The following is a 19,350-nucleotide window of genomic DNA, read 5'->3' as shown; positions in this document are numbered from 1 at the left end:
CTTGCTCCTCCCCCTCTCCACTCCTCCCCCTCTGAGCCTCCTGCACGCCACAAAACAGCTGATTGGGAAGTGCGGGGAGGGAGGGGAAGGCGCTGATCGGCAGGGCTGACGGTGGGTGAGAGGCTCTGGGAGCAGGGTGGGGGAGCTGATGGGGGGGCTGCTCAAATTTACGGAGCTTTAGAGTTTCTATTGTATTTCCACTGCATAGATTCCAACCCAGCATCATCTGTTTCCTGCTCCTGATGTTATTGAAGGTTCTCCTCTTCCTGTGCATAGTCTGTGCTGTGATCTGGATGAGCATACGTGACAGGAGGAGCCACAGGGAGATGGTGCCAGACAGACAAGGTGAGAGCATCCAACATTCCCACTCCGGTGTGACACGCTCCATGGAATGTTCTCTGTCTTCTCTTGAACACCAAGGGCTCAATTATAGCTTTCCTGTGAGCAGAGTAAGGGGCAGGGAGTTGTTGCATTGCCCCTGGAGCACCCTGGGAGGCAGATCATTACTGCCCAAGTTACAATGTCCCTTCCATTCTCCCCCCCGCTTCAGGGATGGAGCAAACCACCAGATCTATAACTGAGGCGGAGAACTTCCAGTGGTGAATCGGCTCAGCTACACTGCCAGGTTAATTGGGGAGGTGGAGCCGATGATCCACCCATTCCCCAACCTTTAGCTTCTACCTGTCCTGTGCTCGGCTGCGTCTGCTTCCTCTCCTGCACAGATACCTAAGGCTACATCTACACTACGGGGGGGTCGATTTAAGATACGCGAATTCAGCTACGCGAATAGCGTAGCTGAATTCGATGTATCGCAGCCGACTTACCCCGCTGTAAGGACGGCGGCAAAATCGACCTCTGCGGCTTCCCGTCAACGGCGCTTACTCCCACCTCTGCTGGTGGAGTAAGAGCGTCGATTCGGGGATCGATTGTCGCATCCCGACGGGACGCGATAAATCGATCCCCGAGAGGTCGATTTCTACCCGCCGATTCAGGCGGGTAGTGTAGACCCAGCCTTAGTTACACCCCCTTATGCCCCTCTGGTGTACTAGCAGGGCCATGATTTGACCGAAACCTTTACATAGGACTGTGATGAGTCTGTGTGTGAATAGGGAGACATCCTCGCTGCTCTATAGCCCTGCTCAGGAATTAATAGAACCAGACTCACCCCACGATGGCTATGAACAAAAAGCTCCCAGCATGAAGTGTTTCTCCTCCAGTCACTGGTGGTGTCGTTGTTTTCCTTTCAGCTCAGGAACTGCCTCTCTGCTAGTTCTTAGCAACGGATTGGAACGAGCAGAAGGAGGATTCATTTTCCAGCTTTGCACCAAGTATCCCACACCATGGGCCTGATTTTCTTCTCATGACAAGTGAAGCTATTTCCCTCCTGTTCTCGGAGGATGAAGTCTGCTGGAGATGTCTGACTCGATGTTTCCCAGGCCAGGATATGTAAGGAAGTGTAACTCCACTGAAGTCCCAGAACCAAATACAGGGTCAGACCCAGCAGTGACAGAGGCTGCCCCAAGTTAGCTGGGCTCTACATAGTCACAGTGACCTCAGGTGAAATGCAGGAGCTGTCACCAGGTGTTCTCCAGAAGGGATTGTGTGCATGGAATTCCCTCTCTCCCTTCATCTGGACTATCCCAGACACGTTGACACTGCAAAGGCCATCTCATTTTCCAGGCTTCTGGGGAAGTGGGGTGTACTGAGAACTGGGATTTGTACATTGAGGCTCAGGATCACGCTAATGGAATCACATTTTTTCCTAAAGCAAAGACATTTATGAAAGAAAACAGACACAACTGCTGCACAGGGAGACAGACTTCCACAAAGCTTGAGTCCCAGCTTGCCGGGTTGCTTACCCAGCCCCACACCCTCTCTGGGACAATGTACAGTTCACACAGACACCTACTGGGTGAATGATGTAACTGCAAGCACACATATTACTGATGAATATTCTTTTTAACCCCTTCCTAGACTTGGGAAGGCTGCTGTGTTTAGTTTTGTTTGTACTAGTTGGTTTGTATTTTTAGTTTATGGCAAATGCACCTGGAGCCCTGGATACAATTTCTTATGTTTTAAATAAGTAAGTAAATACATAAAATATTTTACATTAAATTACTGGAACGTTACAGGGACCAAAATTGTCACACATTGAATTGTAGTCCATGTCGATCTGTTCTGAGCAAGAACATGAACCAATGAACAAAGCATGGCTTGACAGTAGCCTTGTAAATATGTAAAAGATGTAGCTAGGAGATCGTAGGATAGTAAGCAACATGTGATTGCTTGCAGCATGTGAACAGCTCATGATCTAGACATGGATTGGCTACAAAAAATAATGGACCAATCATAGAGTGTGTGATCTGATCTATTAACCAGTAGTATTAAGTGTAAGCATGTCTAGAAGCTGATTCATGATTATGTACATTGGATGTGTGGCATACCCTGTACCCACCCTCTACACTTGAGCGTGATCAACTCAAGTATACTTTGATTGTATGCCAATAAAGAAAACCCAGTGATGCCTTCGGAGTCAAGCTGAGTGGAGGCATTTTAAAGAAAAGCTAGAAAAAAAGCTTAGTGAGACAGGGGCATTTGGGGAGACGACGCAGCTGCTCTTCGCTGGGGTGATTTCTGCTCCTTCCAGCTGAGAAGTTCATGGTTTTGCCTTCAAACCTGTGACTTTATCTGAGCCATTTCACTTGTCAATTGGATGCAGAGTTTCTTCCATCCACTCTCTCTCTCACACACAGCTCTAGAAAAGAGAGACAGTAAATGGGGGGTGAGTGAGGATTCATACTTGGAGACTTTCCCTCTTCTCCTTCTCCCTTGCAGTTTCCATATTTTCCCCTTATGTTCTCCAGACTTTCCTTCCTAGCCTCATCTTCAGCTTCTGCACCACTAGGGGCCCTAGTACCACCCATCCCCTAGCACCTCCTGTAACCCCACGTTCAGTCATGATGCTGTGGCGGAGGGGGGAGGAGGGGAAAGGGGGAATTTGCCTACATACAATCAAAGTATACTTTGATTGTATGCCAAGAAAGAAACCTTAGTGATCCATTCGGGGTCAAGCTGAGTCCTTGGGAACCAGATGGATAAAGTCTCAAAGGCTACCCCAGCAGCTCACTGGTTACACGTACTCTCTTTCTTGTTCATTTCCACCTTCTGGTTTATAGACTGTGTAACAGGGGCAGGGGGAGAGAACAGAGAACAGGCAATGAGACACCAAATGAGAGAAATAAATGTTTCAGGTTTCAGAAAAGCTGAAGGCTCTGTAAAGTCCAGCAGCAAATGTGACTGTCCCAGAGGAAGGCAATTTTCTTTTGAGGCATTGTAAAGAAAAGATAGGAAAAAAGCTTCGCTGGGGTGATTTCTGTTCCTTCCAGCTGAGAAGTTCATGGTTTTCCCTTCAAACCTGTGACTTTATCTGAGCCATTTCACTGATCAATTAGACTCAGAGTTATTTCATCCTTTCTCTCTCTCACACACACACCTCTAGAAAAGAGAGACAGTAAATGGAGGGTGAGTGAGGAGCATGGTATATTCCAGTCTTCAGACTTGGAGACTTTCCCTCTTCTTCTCCCTTGCAGTTTCCATATTTTCCCCTTATGCCCTCCAGCCTTTCCTTCCTAGCCTCATCTCCACCATGTGCTCCACTAGGGTTCCTAGTACCACCCACCCCCAGCACCTCCAGTAACCCCACGTTGAGTAATGATGCTGGGGGTGAGGAGTGGGGAATCTGCTCCTTCTCCCTATTTTGCCCACAGGAGCTCCATTCTTTTTTAAATTCTGCCCCCCCACACCTCCATGCTGCACCCCCCCCCCTCTTCCCCCGCCTGCACAGCTCCCACCAGATCCATTCGGCTGCCCCAACTCCCATCAGATCCATTCAGCTGTTACCAACTCTCGTGATTTTAGTGCAAGACTCACAACATAGGGTGGTTTGTTTAAAGCCCCCAGCTCCTGGATTCCTGGGATGATGGGAGAATCTCAGCTTTCCTTAGAAAAAGAAACAATTTGAAAAGGTGACCCAAGTGCACCCTCAGGTTTCAAAAAATGGAAGATAAAAAAGAAGAACCCAAAAGGCATCTTTAAATAAACAAAAACTCTTGGGATTTTAAAGCCAATCTTATGGTTGCTGAGGACCTACACATGATTTTTGAATGCTGGGGAGGGGGGATAATATCAGTGCTACCATATAATAATAATAAGTGATGTAGACACACAGCTGAAGCCTCAGTGGGTATGTCTAGACCAGTGGTTCTCAACCTATTTACCATTGTGGGCCGCATATGCAGCTCTCTGTGTGTTATGTGGGCCACATCCACACAATATACATACTACCTGTATGGCCCTGAGGATGTCACGGGCCACAGCTGTGTGCTGATTGGGCCACAGGTTGAGACCCACTGGTCTCCACTGCAATGAAAAACTTGTGGCTGGCCTGTGCCAGCTGACTTGGGCTCGCAGGGCTCAGGCTAAGGGTCTGTGTAACTGCAGTGGACTGTGGAGGCGTTCAGGCTTGAGCTGGAGCCGGAGCCAGGGTTCTAGGACCCTGCAAGGTGGGAGGGTCCCAGAGCTCAGGCTGCAGCTTGGCCCGCATGTCTATACTGCAATGACACAGCCCCGTAGCCGCGCTCCTTAGCCCGAGTCAGCTAGCACAGGCCAGCCGCAGCAGGGCCGGCCGTCAGCAGAATGGCGCCCTGAGTGAACTTGTATTTTGGTGCCCTTTGAGTGGAGGTATGTAGTAGTGTTAGTGGAAATTTCAGAAATAAAGCTGTAATCTCAAAAGTTTTTATAATTTACTAAGAAAAATACAAAAGAGGAAATGACACAAAAATTGATTCAATTGCATTCAATTTTATTCAAATAATGAACTATGTAAGTCATAAAAATAACACTATAGCTATGTGAGAAATAAACTAAATATTAAATTAAACACTAAACTAATGAATAACCACAAATAAAAAATGTTGTTCAGGCAAAACCCTGCGTGCTTTCGCTGCTGCAGACTTTGATATTGCTTGGGACAGGTCTATATTTTGAGCCACAGCATTCTCCATAGACAGGTGGCCAGTGAAGATAGCCTGTCATCTCCCATGGTCTATCGCAAATATGTTTTTATGAGCTTCAACTTCGAGAAGCTCCGTTCACTGCTCGCCACTGATACGGGCATGGTTAACAGGATCAGAGTGGGGATCATAGTGGATCACAAGCTAAAAAAGAGTCAACAGTGTAACGCTGTTGAAAAATAACCAAACATCATTCTGGGATGTATCAGCGGGAGTATTGGAAGCAAGACATGAGTATCAGTTAGTCCTTTCTGGGTGGACTCGTCCACTGTTTTAAAACCAATAAAGTGCTCCTGAATTGTCACTTTGCCATCTGAAGTGTCAAGGAACCTAACAGTGCAAGACATCTTTTCGGAATGACTCACATCTGAAGTGCAGTCCAATATCGCGGAGTAGTACTTGGCACTCCTTAACCTTTTAATAATGTCTTGCAGCCCTTTCTTCACCAACAATTCAATGATCTCATTCTGGATTCTTTTTCTGCAGCAGTGATCCATCACCTCCCTGGAAAGTATGCATTGGAAACGTCCCGTCATTACTTCGTTGTACTTTCCTAGTAACTCCACCAAACCCAGGAAGTTCCTATTGTTCCCGTGAAGAGCCTGTCAGATGAACCTCAGAAAGCCATGTTATTTTTAGAAAGATAAAGTATTATAATCATGAGTCTCTTTATAACGTTCTCCCACTGTTTTGTCTCTGGTTTAATCACACGTTGAAGCTCCATGTCAATGCAATTATCCTGTTTTAACCTTTGCTCTGCTTTGACCCACGTTTGGAAGGAATTGAAATGACTATGGACTTTTCATGACACATGAGAATCTGAGACGTGTGCGTCCAATCATTTGACTCCTCAAATGCTAGGGATGATTTTGGATTCAAGTCAAAGATCTTGCAGCAGAAACAGAAAGCCTTGTTAGTGGATTCTGGGTAAAGCAGCCAGCGCTGCTTCACAACTTCACCATTTTCAAGCTTTCTGCATAAAAACTTCATAGAAAAATGGCGATTCTACTTATCCAGAGGAAAATCCACATCCTTCACTTTTGGTGGACCGTTGGTCGCTAGCAGATCTCGAATTCTAGGTGTTAGATTGGGCCATAAAGCAGGATCAGAAATGGCATCACCAGCGCCTATAGTGGGAATTGTTTCACCTCTATCACTAGTTGGATCAGTATTATTCTGGTCTAGATAAAGGATTTCCATTTTGTTTGAGTCTCTTTGTTTCTCTTGCAATGATTCTTGAACGTTGAATTGTGGATGACCTATGCACTTCTCCTCTGATGCCTCCACTGTGACCATCTGGCTACTACCGCACAGGTTGTTGTTAACAGATTTCAAGTATTTTTTCATTGTGTCTGCATCTTTCTTCATTGCAGTCATTCTCTCAGCTTTTGGTTCCTGTTCTGTGCACCTGACATCTTCCTTTTAGGTACTGGCGACATTTTGTTTCCTTCCAAGTTTCCTGAAATACAACACACACCCCCCCACATGTTTGTTACACTATGTCACATCACATGATTTGGGCCAAAAAAATTCAACTTCAATACGCTATACGGAACAACAGATCTTTCTGGTTTTCGGATATTTGTTTTGTAGATCTTGACATGGGATATTGACACATAGTGGGTTTTGCTATTCTGTTGTGATCATGTTGGTACCTGGATACGAGAGCCACAAGCTTGAACTCTTTGATCGTGTGATTTTTGAATGCTTGAAGTTGGCAGTCCTGGGTTTGCACCGGTTCAGCTCTAATCACTGTAGCTATGTCCGCCGCTAAACTGCAGTCTAGACAAAGTCTTAGCATCGCAATCAGTAAAACTTTTCAGAAACCTTCAGAGGAGGGGAACTGTGGCCCAGCTTTTCTCTCAGTGATTGTGACATTTCCTCTAATCATGCTTCTCCTTTTTAAAAAAAGAAGCAAACACCAATCATCTTAGAATGTAGGTTGAGCAACTTCTTTCTATGGTCAAACAACAGTCTTTTCAAAGGGAAGTGGGGCAGCTGCCAGACCTGGACACTTCATGCTATAGAACTGGTCAGTGAGTCTTGGGGTTTCATTTTCAACTCTAACAAAAGGAAGAGGGTCCCTGCGATCTCCTGGAGAACCCAGATCTACCAGAGGAGAGATTCACCCGCCGAGGGAACCAGGACCATGAGGATTTTCTCTGTTTTGCTTTGGATTCTTTTCCCAGGTGAGAATGACATGGTCTTTTTGTGGATCACTAGAAATACAATGCAAGTATTGGGTTTGCACAGGGTTTGCCAGCTTCACCAACAGAGCTTGAAAGTCTCAGCTCTGCTCTTGCTGTGGTTCTAACTCACAGGGGAGATGTGGCTTACAAAGTGGGCAGGACAGTAAAGATTTCAGCACAGAATCTGTGTCTGCGGAGACAGTTTTCTATGAAGACAAAGCAAGGAAAATTTCAGCTGAAAAGGAGAGTTTTTCAGAACGTTCTCAGCACAGCTGGACAAAGAACAGAAAACAATATTCATTACAATTATTTGATGAAAACATTGCCAGCATTTGCAACCAATATTATTTGCAACATATACTGAGGCTAAGAACGTAGCCAGATTCTAAAAGGGATTGGAGATTTACAGGGATATTGAGCATATCCAGAGTTATCATAATTAGCATCAACCAAAATTTTGGATGAGAATTGAAAGCACACACTTCTGGGCTTAAGGCGATGTCTAGCTATTTGAGATCAGGAAGAGACCGGCGGGGACAGATTGTCCCACATCTGCATACTGCAGGGTTCTCACACTTTTCTCTAAAGCACGGGGCTCTGGCCACTGTGGGAGACAGAATACTGGACATTGGGTCTCATCCAGTCTGGTTATTCCAATGTTCTTACAAGATGAATTCTAGCCATGAACCATTGAAAACAGGAAGTTATCATAAAAGTCATCTTGTAACCTTGACCATATGGGGCACTCGCCATGTGTTAGTTATAACTAATTCTATAGGGTGTGATTATTTCTAGCTATAGAAAATGGCTTTCATCACTGTAGAGTCTGAGCATCTTTCAAAGAATGTTTGCTGCGGGAAGCCCCAGGCCCTTTAAATCACCACCGGAGCTCCGGCCACCGGGCTCAGGCAGGGATTTAAAGGGGCTAGAGCTCCGGCCACTGCGGGGAGCCCTGGGCCCTTTAAAGCACCCCAGAGCTCCGGCAGCGGGGCTTGGGCGGCGCTTTAAAGGGCCCAGGGCTCCCCACAGTGGCCAGAGCCTCTAGCCATTTAAATCCCCGCCCGAGCCCTGCCGTCCCGGGGTAGAAGCAGCAGGAGTCCCGCAGAGCCCTGGGCCCTTTAATTCGCCCCTGAGCCCCGGGGCTCCCAGCTGCCTCTGCAGCTGGTAACTCCAGGGTGATTTAACGGCCCTGGGGCTCCCAGCCACAGCTGGAGCCCCAGGGCCTTTAAATATTGAAAGGCCACGCCTCTTCTGGCTGAGGTCACGCCCCCGCTCAGGATTCCGGCGTAGCGGTAAGTCCTTTAAGTTATTTTCACCCCTGGCAGGAACTAGCCGAATCAGTGTGTAGGTAATTGCAGTGTTGCTAGTTCTTGTGGTTTTATTGCAATTCTCTCAGTAGTTGGTGTTTTTTCTTAACACTCCAGCTCCTAGATACCTGTGATTTGGGGAGAGTTTCAGCTTTCATTTAAAAAATGTTTCTAGCTGTCATAGTTGTGGAGAAAAAGCTTGAAAACATGATCCAAGTGCAACCTAAAGACTCAGCATCCAAAAGGCAAAGAAAAACAAACAAAAATTAATTACTTTTTTCAAAAAAAGAAAAAAAATCTCATGACTTTTAAGCCAATCTCATGATTAAGGGTGGAGGGGGGATGTTGACTCATGACTTTTGATTACACTTGGGTATGTCTATACTTAAACTGTTACTGTGTCACTGCTACGCAAGAGCCAGTTCGCCGTGCCGGACTGGACTGGCTTCCGCAGCGGTGATTTAAAGGGCCCGGGCTCCCAGCCACAGATGAGCCCCAGGGCCTTTAAATCTTGAAAGGCCACGCCTCTTCTGGTTGAGGCCATGCCCCCGCTCAGGACTCCGGCGTACCGGTAAGTCCTTTAAGTTACTTTCACCCCTGTCTAGAACTGTCTACACAAGGGGTTAAGCTGGCATAGCTACTTCTCTCAGGGTGTGGATTTTTCATACTCCTGAGCGGTGTAGCTACGCCGATGTATGTTCCCAGTGTAGACTAATCTTAAGGATTGGAAATATTGAAGATATTAATCAGTTGCAACAGTTAAATATTGCAGCTTTTACTCCAAAACTTCCCACCACACGTGCATGGAATGGAAGACCTGACTCACCATATCTCACACCTTGTGTAGTCATTTACATCAATGCAAAGTGGCTGTCAAATGTGACAATCTCAGAATGGCAGCATTTTACACTCACTTTGCACTGGTGGAAATGACTACAGGAGGGGCAGGACAATGGTGAATCGAGTCCCCATTCTTCATGGGTTAGGAGGTTCTTTTGTGTGTCTCCCTACAACGAAAGGGACTTCAGACTATAGAGCATCAGACAGTCAGGTTTACGCCTCCTGAAAGTTTCAAATGTTCAATGTACTCTTTCTGAATTAGATACAAGCCCTCAAATAGCCCCAAAATACTTTTTAAAATGGGGGGCAAATGTATTTTTTAAATGACTAAACTAAAAATCGTTGATGAGATTTTGCACAAAAAAATCATCTCTGGTCTCAGACAAAGCCAGGATAATTTTGGCTGAAGAGGAGAATTATTCAGAACATTATCAGCAGAGACAGTTAAATAATGGAAAACCTTATTCACTAATAACTACTTGACGAAAAGGTAGCCAGAATTTGTGACAAATATTATTCACAACAAACTGTTTGACCAGCTCTGGTGACGAGCATGTGAAAATAGGATGGGATAAGGTAAGCCCTACTGAAACCTGGATATAAGGGACACCATTAAGTATTTGATGCAATTCGTTTTCTAGGTTGTGTTTTGTCTACCTAGTTTCTAATATGGCCCTTATCAAAGAATCTTTCAAAGGCTGCTTTTTAAGATTAAATAAATAAATAACAACTGTAACAAAAGTGAACCAAACAATACCAATGTAGGTCCTAATCCTAGAAACACTTCCACATGCTTAATGTTAAGAACATGATTAATCCCACTGATGTACTCTAAGCATGAGTGCCAATGAAACCAACAGGAGTTCTCCTGGACTTAAAAGGAAACACATGGGTAAATATTTGCAGGATAGAGGGCTGGCACTTCTCTGACCCCTTGGCTGCACTAGCATTGATAGATACTACGTGAGATCAAGCTAGCTCGCTCTACTTAACCAACACCTCCCAAACTGTATGTTAGAAAGTGCTAAACTAGTCAGGTTTCTATTGCTGAAATATCCCAGCATGGTGCATGTTGGAGCATCACAGTGGAGCATGGTGGGTAGAGGGGGAGAGAACCCCCAGAATATGAACCTGAAATGGAAAACCAAAACAAAATGACATTAGGTGAAAATGAAAAAAGAAAGTTTCGTTTTGAAAAGTCAGCTTGAAATTGAACTTGTCTTTCAATGTTCAAGTTTTCTCACATGGAAAATCCAAATATTGTTTTGAAACAGCAAATCTTCCTACTGGCAAATATATTAGTCGAAAATACAATTGACACCTGCATTCATTCCAAGCCTCTGTGCGCTGCCGGAGTGGTGCAAAGGGGCTTGCGTGTAAATAAGAATCAAGCCTAATGTTGAGCCCCTTTTATAGTTATTTAACCAGCTGAGAGCAGCCCAGACCACCCCCTGCCCGCTCCCCTGCCCCATTCACCTGCTCCCACGCAGCCCCGGGGGGAGGGGCAATTGCTCTTGGTCCCTTTGCACAGTTTTAAAAAGTCAGGTTTTTGGATAGGTGAACCTGGAAACTGCAGGTTCTGACACCCTGTCCTCCCCCCAAAAATGCTGAAGCATCACCCACAACTCCCCCCACCCCCGGGCACGTGGGGGCAGGTCATTGCTAGTGGCAGGCAGAAGGGTGCCCCGGGTCTCACTGTCTGTCTCTCGCAGGCTGCTGGGCGGTGACGGGCCCCGGGGCAGTGCGCGGCCCCCCGGGCGGGTCAGTGGCTGTGCGGTGCCGGTACCGGACAGGCTATGAAGATTATCCAAAGTTCTGGTGCCAGGAAGGAGGTTGGTTCTGTTCCAACTGGTTTCACGTCGTTGAGACCCAGGGGTCGGAGGCCGAGGTGAAGCGGGGCAGAGTCTCCATCCGAGACAATCACACCCAGCGCGTGTTCACTGTGACCCTGGAGAACCTGACACGGGCAGATGCCGGCACGTACCTCTGCGGGGTACAGAGGTCTGGGTTTGAGCTCAGGGCCACTGTGGAAGTCACCGTCTCCTCAGGTAAATCCCGGTGCTGCCCCCCAGCAGTGTCGGGGCTCCCAAGCTCGGGGCAGAGCCAGGGGGCGCTGGGCGGTGGAAGGAGGATGGGGATGGGTGCAGTAAACAGCAGTGGGGACCTCAGTTCAGTTTCATGCTGGACATTTTTTTTTGCCACTTCTTGACAGATAAACCAGAAACCTGCCCCAGTAACTGGGATGTAGATCAAGACACTGAGGCCTTCAAGTGCAGCTGGCTCATTTTTTAACTCTCATTAAAATGAAAGTGCTGGGGGCAAAGGGCGAGATTTTGGTGCACGAATAGTTTTCATTGGGGCTCAGAGTTGGGGTTGTTGAGTCGGGCTGAAATATACTGGAGAAGATTCCTTCCTTTACTATGTGGGCAGTGTGAGGTCGATGATGTCCTGAAATATCCCGTTCCTTGAGTTTTAACTGCTTGCGGTGACAGGTCAGTCATTCTCTGTCTCTTGGTGATTCTAACTGGTTTCTGAAAGGAAGGTTTTACATGTTTATTTTTTCTCACGTAATTAGATGAAGACAGAGTCGTGTGTTCTTTTGTTTAAATAACTGAGGTGGGATGTATCACTAGACCAGGGGTAGGCAAACTTTTTGGCCCAAGGGCCACATTGGGGTTCCAAAACTGTATGGAGGGCTGGGTAGGGAAGACTGTACCTTCCCAAAGAGCCTGCCCCCCCATCCGCCCCCTCCCACTTCCCGCCCCCTGACTGCCCCCCTCATCCAACCCCCATCTAACCCCCCCTGCTCCTTTCCCCTGTCTGCCCGGGACCCCCTCCCCCAACCACCCCCCCAGAACTGCCCCATTGAAACCCCCCCCGCTCCCTGTTCACTGACTGCCCCATCCCTGCCCACCCCACCCTCTGACTGGCCCCCGGGACTCCCACGCCTATCCAACCACCCCCCGGGACCCCACCCCTCTATCAAACCACCCCTGCTCCCTGTTCCCTGGGACCCTCTGCCCCTTATCTAACCCCCAGCTCCCCGCCCCCTTACCATGCCACTCAGAGCCCCATGGGAGCCAGCCACCCCACCCAGAGTGCTGGCAGCGTTGGGAGCTGAGGCTGCGGGGAAGCGTGGACAGCAGGGGAGGGGTCGGGGGCTTGCATCCCCAGCCGGGAGGTCAGGGCCGGCTCTAGGTTTTTTGCCACCCCAAGCAAAAAAAATGTTGGCTGCCCCCCGTCCCAGCCCTGGGCTCCTCGCCGGACCCCCTGCTGCCCCAGCCCTGGGCTCTTCCCCCCCACCCACTCCCCCTGCCGCCCCAGCTCTGGGCTCCCTCATTCCACCTCACCATTGCCCCACACACACACCTTCTGCCGCCCCAGCCCTGGGCTCTCTCTCTCCCCCACACACCTGCACCCTCCTTCTGCCGCAGTCCTGGGTCACTGGTAACTCGCTCCCATGGCAGGTCATTCAGCAGGAATTTTAGATGTGCACAGAACACAGACAGGATTGGTTCCCATATGGTTACAGAACTGCAGTAAAGCGGAACAATTTTCAGCTTGTGTGATTGGAGGATATCTGGATGCATATTATAAGACTGTCCTACATAAATGAAGAAAAGTTGAGGTGCCTTTATTATTCTTTTGTTCCTCTCTTTCTTTCTATGGGGAATTTGCCAATGCAATATCACTGTCTTCCTTTTAAACAAACAAACAAACAAACAAACAAACAAGTCAATGACTGTTGAAAATAGCAATTCCAATCCTAATAACCACTGGGAAGCATTTCTTGCTCAATTTATTCTACTTTTTCTACAGCAAGTTACAGTGGATCAGTATATTTGATTTGGGAGAAATGAAGTAACAGCTGCTCAAACTGAGCTTGAGCACTCCTGAATTTTGAGGTGTTCAAATCTGGACGGCAGGTGCGGGGGTGGGGGGGGCTGTGGCTCTGTGGGGGAGCACAGCAGCATGTATGCAGCAGTGTGTCTGGCGCTGCGCGGAGCCAGACATGCTGGTCTGAGTGGCACGGTAAGGGGGTTGGGGGGTTGGATGGGGTGGAGGTTTGGGGGGCAGTCAGAGGCAGGGAGAAGGGGGGGTTAGATGGGTCAGGGGTTTGGGGGGGCAGTCAGGGGACAGGCAGCAGTTGGATAGGCATGGGAGTCCCGGGGGTTTGTCAGGGGACAGGTAGGGAGTGGGGTCCTAGGGGAGAAGTTGGGGAGGGTCTCAGGAGGGGGCAGTTGGGGACAAGGAGAAGGGAGGCTTAGATAGGGGGTGTGATCCTGGGGGGCAGTTAGGGGCAGTGGTCCTGGGAGGGGGTGATCAGGGGACAGGGAGCAGGAGGGGTTGGATGGGTTGGGGTTTCTGTGGGGGGCAGTCGGAGGGAGTGGATGGGGGCAGGGTGGGGCTACCCTCCCTCCCCGTGGAGTGGGGCTACCCTCCCTCCCCATGGAGTGTCCTATTTTTTGAATGTTAAAATATGGTATCCCTACTCACAGTGCAGCTCTCCATTCACAGCAGCATGAGGTCTCAGCTACCTCACTCCCTCCCCCTCTTTCCTGTTGGTAGTAGCCAAGGGACTGCTGGGAAATGTAGTTCTTTCCCTGCTCCAGGGCTGGCTCTATAGGCAGGGAGCTAACCAAGGAACTACAGCTCCCAGGGCCCCCTGTTGGTTCTCAGCTCCCAGGCTGGATCCCCGCCGCCCCTGCAAATGGGCTGCCCCAAGCACATGCTTGCTTTGCTGGTGCCTAGAGCCGCCCCTGCGGGAGCTTAAGGGCCGGGCAGGAGGGTCCCGTGGGCCGGATGTGGCCCACACGCCATAGTTTGCCCACCTCTGCACTAGACTATTAAATTAATGGAGAGAGTGATGCTGGCCCAGCTAACAATGGAGTCTGCAGACGGACCTGCCCCATTTAAAGGACACCTAACAAGTATGTACATTCATGATTTGGCAAAGTTATCCACAGAAATTAGCCAGAATTAGAGGGAAGATAACGTGCTCAGTCCTCAGGACTACACTGATTGTGTACAATCCATCCTACACAACGTTACAGCTGGCAGCAAACAAAAGCTTGGACTGGGATGTGGGCCAGGATTAAGGGTGAAGGTTCTGGGACAGCAACAGATTCATTAATGATCAGACTTACACCAAACATCTCAGGTTGGGTTGATTTGTAGAGTACACTGGATCTCTGGTTTTCTCTACAGCTGTTCCTTCCCCAAACCTGACTGGAAGGACACCACAAGCCAAAAAGCAGCCAGATTCACCTTCACGGTGAGTGCCATTACCCCGTCCCATGTCACTCTGGTCACTTCTCCCAGTGCCCTAGCAAGATTCATCTCCAGAGGCACAAAGAATAGCGACCCCATTGGTGATAATGTCCCACAGAAAAACATGTTGCTTTTATCAGCAAGAACCTGGAGGTCCCGTGAGGCTGGATTCATATACAGGAAAATGGCAATTCTAGATGCAGAGTAGCACTGCACAGAGACTGTCTGGGTCCAGTCACATCAGACTGTACAACAGGATGACTGAATCCCCAAGTAGGTGCTGTGGTTCCCTATAAAGGCAGGGTGCTGAGGCTTTGTGTGTTGCATCTTCTACAATGAAGCTCTGCACATCTTCAGCCTCAGAGCAGCACCGGAATGTTTTAGTGGGAGGAGCTTGGTCAAATTTACAGAGCTTTACAGTTTCTATTGTATTTCCACTGCATAGATTCCAACCCATCATCATCTATTTCCTGCTCCTGATGTTATTGAAGGTTCTCCTCTTCCTGTGCATAGTCTGTGCTGTGATCTGGATGAGCATACGCGACAGGAGGCGCCACAGGGAGATGGTGCCAGACAGACAAGGTGAGAGCGTCCAACATTCCCACTCTGGTGTGACACGCTCCATGGAATGTTCTCAGTCTTCTCTTGAACACCAAGGGCTCAATTATAGCTTTCCTGTGAGCAGAGTAAGGGACAGTGAGTTGTTGCATTGCCCCTGGAGCACCCTGGGAGGCGGATCATTACTGCCCAAGTTACAATGTCCCTTCCATTCTCCCCCCTGCTTCAGGGATGGAGCAAACCGCCAGATCTATAACTGATGCGGAGAACTTCCAGTGGTGAATCGGCTCAGCTACACTGCCAGGTTCATTGTGGAGGTGGAGCCAATGATCCACCCATTCCCCAACCTTTACCTTCTTCCTGTCCTGTGCTCTGCTGCGTCTGCTTCCTCTCTTGCATGGATACCTAAGTTACACCCCCTTATGCCCCTCTGGTGTACTAGCAGGGCCGTGATTTGATGGAAACCTTTACATAGGACTGTGATGAGTCTGTGTGTGAATAGGGAGAAATCCTCGCTGCTCTATAGCCCTGATCAGGAATTCCTAGAACCAGACTCACCCCACGATGGCTATGAACAAAAAGCTCCCAGCATGAAGTGTTTCTCCTCCAGTCACTGGTGGTGTCGTTGTTTTCCTTGCAGCTCAGGAACTGCCTCTTTGCTAGTTCTTAGCAACGGATTGGAACGAGCAGAAGGAGGATTCATTTTCCAGCTTTGTGCAAGTATCCCACACCATGGGCCTGATTTTCTTCTCATGTCAAGTGAAGCTATTTCTCACCCCTGTTCTCAGAGGATGAAGTCTGCTGGAGGTGTCTGACTCGATGTTTCCCAGGCTATGGTATCTAGGTTCTTAGCAGAGTGTTGGAAAGCCGAAGGCCAAATTCATGCCTGGTGTAAGCAAGTGTAACTCCACTGAAGTCCCAGAGCCAAACACAGTGTCAGAGCCAGCAGTGACAGAGGCTGCCCCTGTATCAGCTGGGCTCTACATCGTCACAGTGACCTCAGGTGAAATGCAGGAGCTGCTAGCAGGTGTTCTCCAGAAGAGATCCTGTAGCTGGAATTCCCTCTCTCCCTTGATCTGGATTGTCCCAGACCTGTTGACACTGCAAAGGCCATTTCATTTTCCAGGCTTCCAGGGAGGTGGGGTGTAGAACTGGGATTTATGCATCAAGGCTTGGGATCACGCTAATGGAATCACATTTTTTCCTACAGCAAAGACATTTATGAAAGAAAACAGACACAACTGCACAGGGAGACAGACTTCCACACAGCTTGAGTCCCAGCTTGCCGGGTTGCTTACCCAGCCCCACACCCTCTCTGGGACAATGTACAGTTCACACAGACACCTACTGGGAGAATGATGTAACTGCAAGCACACATATTATTGTATTATATTCTTTTTAACCCTTTCCTAGATTTGGGGAGGCTGCTGTGTTTATTTTTGTTTGTACTAGTTGGTTTGCTGTGACTGTCTCGCTACTACTAACAGCACGGGTTGCTGTTAACAGATTTCAAGTATCTTTTCATTGTGTCTGCATCTTTCTTCATTGCAGTCATTCTCTCAGCTTTTCGTTTCCTGGTCTGTGCACCTGACATCTTTTTTTTTTTAGGTACTGGCCACATTGTTTCCTTTCAAATTTCCTGAAATACATTAAAAAAAACCCCAAACAAACAAAAATTCGTTTCTCACACTATGTCACATCACATGATTTGGGCAAAAACAATTGCAACTTCAATATGCTGCATAGAACAACAGATCTTTCTGGATATAACTTGTCTCTTATCTGCTCTAGCCAGCTGGTTTAATAAAATGCTATGAGAAAGGATCATTTATGGATAGCTTTTCCTTCTTGCTGGGCTGTATTGCAGAGTTAACAAACCGGATAAAGACTTATTTTACTCGTTTTGTTTTTGGATTTGTAATTTTGTTTTTAAAGGAGGTAAGTGATCTAAAGCAGAAGTGCACTGCTTCCCGCATTCTGCATCATCTACTACAGGGATTGCCACTCTCCATAGCTGTGGAATTGGAGTCTCGAGAGATTAGGGGACAAGGCGCATCTTTGGGGCACATGAAGGAAGCTGCTCAATCCTTTGCTCCCCTGAGTGCAGGGTCGGCTCTTGTCTCTGCCCCTTGCAAAGGGAACTGTCATTATCAGTCCTTCTTGGCACAGCACTTCCTTTAAGAGCTACCTGGGGACTGGATTATTTTAGATTAAACATTTATCCTAAGAGATGATGCACAGAAGGAAGACACTATTTTTGAATGGCATCAGATTGTGAAATGAAACACCGGGTAAAAAAATTGAGTGGGTCACTCACCCGTCAGTGGGGTTCTTCCCCCCCAATCTGAGCTGCTCTGCAGAACCACTGTAGGGATATTAAAGAAGGTACTAACAGTGATTCCCCCAAGTGACAGTGACCCCCCCCCCACTTTGTCCCCCACACTTTAAAATCCAACAATTTCACCAAGTACAAAAATCTCTTGGGTCTTCTGTTAAAACTTTGGGCTGTAGCCCACGAAAGCTTATGCTCTAATAAATTTGTTAGTCTCTAAGGTGCCACAAAGTACTCCTGTTCTTTTTGCGGATACAGACTAACAGGGCTGCTATTCTGAAACTTGTTAAAACTTGTAAGCTACTGTCTATAGAAACCATTGATTGTATCTGTCCTGTGAAAGATACTTTATCACTATGTAAAACTTACAAACAAGTTAATTGACTTTGTTCTTGAAGTAATTGATACATTGTAAACAAAAGCTATAAGCCCTTAAGTGACTTTCACTTCATTGTAACAGCAACCGCTCCTAGAAACAGACTCCCACCCTCTGCGATTAAAGGGCTGGGAGTCTCAAATGAATTAGCACACACCCCGAAAGTGGTGGAGACAGTAAATTAAAATATGGTTAAGATATGAAATGCATGTTGATGAATGCTTGATGTACATGAATGGTTAGGGAGGTGCCAGCCTAGAAAGGGAGTATCCATCGGCCGAAGAATGTGTCAAGTAGGACCATCAGACAACCCCCGAAGGGTAAACTGGGATCCACCCCATCACCTGGAAGGATGAGAAACACAAACTTTGGACAGTGTGGAGCCACCAGGAATGTGCCACTTTGGACAGGAATGTGCCATCTGCTGATTGAGTCAGCAACAGCAGGATGAAACAGCTCCCATAGACTAACATAGGAATTAATTCCTATAAGAATGGACTTTAAAGATTGAGGACTTTGAGTCTCTGGTTCTGCTGCCAGCCTCCAGGAGCATCAGGTGCACCTGACACGGACTTGGCTGCATCCTCATGACCAAGACACCTGGCCAGTAACTTGGCATGAGCAACTTCTAGGCTGGTAACTATAACATCTATACAGAACTTGAATGAATGACTGTGTGAATGAATATATGTGTGTAAGGAATAAGTAGTGATAGAAATAGGTAGTCAAACAACGTTGTTTACTTTTATCTTTTGCTTTATCATATTTACAATAAATGTGGCATCTTTGCCTTATCCCTCTTAATAAGATCCTGCTGGTTTTTATTCTATTGGTATAACACCACTGGCAGCTCCCTTAGCTTCTCCCACAGCTGCACTTGTCTCTTATGCCTGGTGCTTGGCCTGCTGCTCAAGGCGGGCTCCGTGCTGTCAGACGGGGCCTGCATCTTGCCCGAGCCTAGGGTGACCAGACGTCCCGATTTTATCGGGACCGTCCCGATTTTATCGGGACCGTCCCGATATTTCCTTGTTTGTCCCGCGTCCCGACCGACATGCGGTCGGGACACTGGACAAACAAGGAAATGCCCCGGAGCCTAGAGCCCGGAAGTGCTCGCGCCCCCCCCCCCCCCGCCCCGACTCCGCCCCCTCCTCCCCCGATTGGCTCCCTCCCCGAATCCCCGCCTCTTCCCCGGGCTCACCATTCCCCCTCCCTCCATAAGCGCTGGAGGGAGGCCCGGGAGACGCAGGGGAAGCGCGGGGCCGGGGTGAGTGAGAGTCCGGCCTGGTCCCTTGCAGGCAGGACTCAGTCAGGTGGTAGGGCGAGGAGGGGGCGGCCCGCGGGGCCAGGCGGCGGCTGTTGTTGTCCCCCCCCCGGGCAGCGGGACTCGGGAGCAGCCGCTGCTGCA

General features: G+C 48.1%; 1 protein-coding gene across 1 annotated transcript; it reads left to right on the top strand.

The window, feature by feature from the left end:
* Positions 1 to 7,221: 7,221 nt before the first annotated feature.
* LOC128848032 (CMRF35-like molecule 5) lies at positions 7,222 to 16,961 on the top strand. The gene is made up of 5 exons (XM_054047754.1): positions 7,222 to 7,261; positions 11,121 to 11,456; positions 14,617 to 14,683; positions 15,125 to 15,261; positions 15,878 to 16,961. Exons 1-5 carry the CDS (start codon positions 7,222 to 7,224, stop codon positions 15,898 to 15,900), a joined length of 603 nt encoding a protein of 200 aa, XP_053903729.1. The 3' UTR covers positions 15,901 to 16,961.
* The last annotated feature ends 2,389 nt before the right edge of the window (positions 16,962 to 19,350 follow it).

The sequence above is a fragment of the Malaclemys terrapin genome, chromosome 13 (genome assembly GCF_027887155.1).
Source record: "Malaclemys terrapin pileata isolate rMalTer1 chromosome 13, rMalTer1.hap1, whole genome shotgun sequence".
NCBI classification, from domain to species: domain Eukaryota; kingdom Metazoa; phylum Chordata; order Testudines; family Emydidae; genus Malaclemys; species Malaclemys terrapin.
Note: the sequence above shows the minus strand (reverse complement) of the source record. Positions and strands in the feature narration are given on the sequence as shown.

Excerpts from the sequence above, each read along its gene's own strand:
- LOC128848032 (XM_054047754.1), top strand. The coding sequence starts at position 7,222 with ATGAGGATTTTCTCTGTTTTGCTTTGGATTCTTTTCCCAG. Across the intron at positions 7,262-11,120 it reads GCTTTGGATTCTTTTCCCAG|GCTGCTGGGCGGTGACGGGC; the intron begins GTGAGAATGACA and ends TGTCTCTCGCAG. Across the intron at positions 14,684-15,124 it reads CAGCCAGATTCACCTTCACG|ATTCCAACCCATCATCATCT; the intron begins GTGAGTGCCATT and ends TCCACTGCATAG.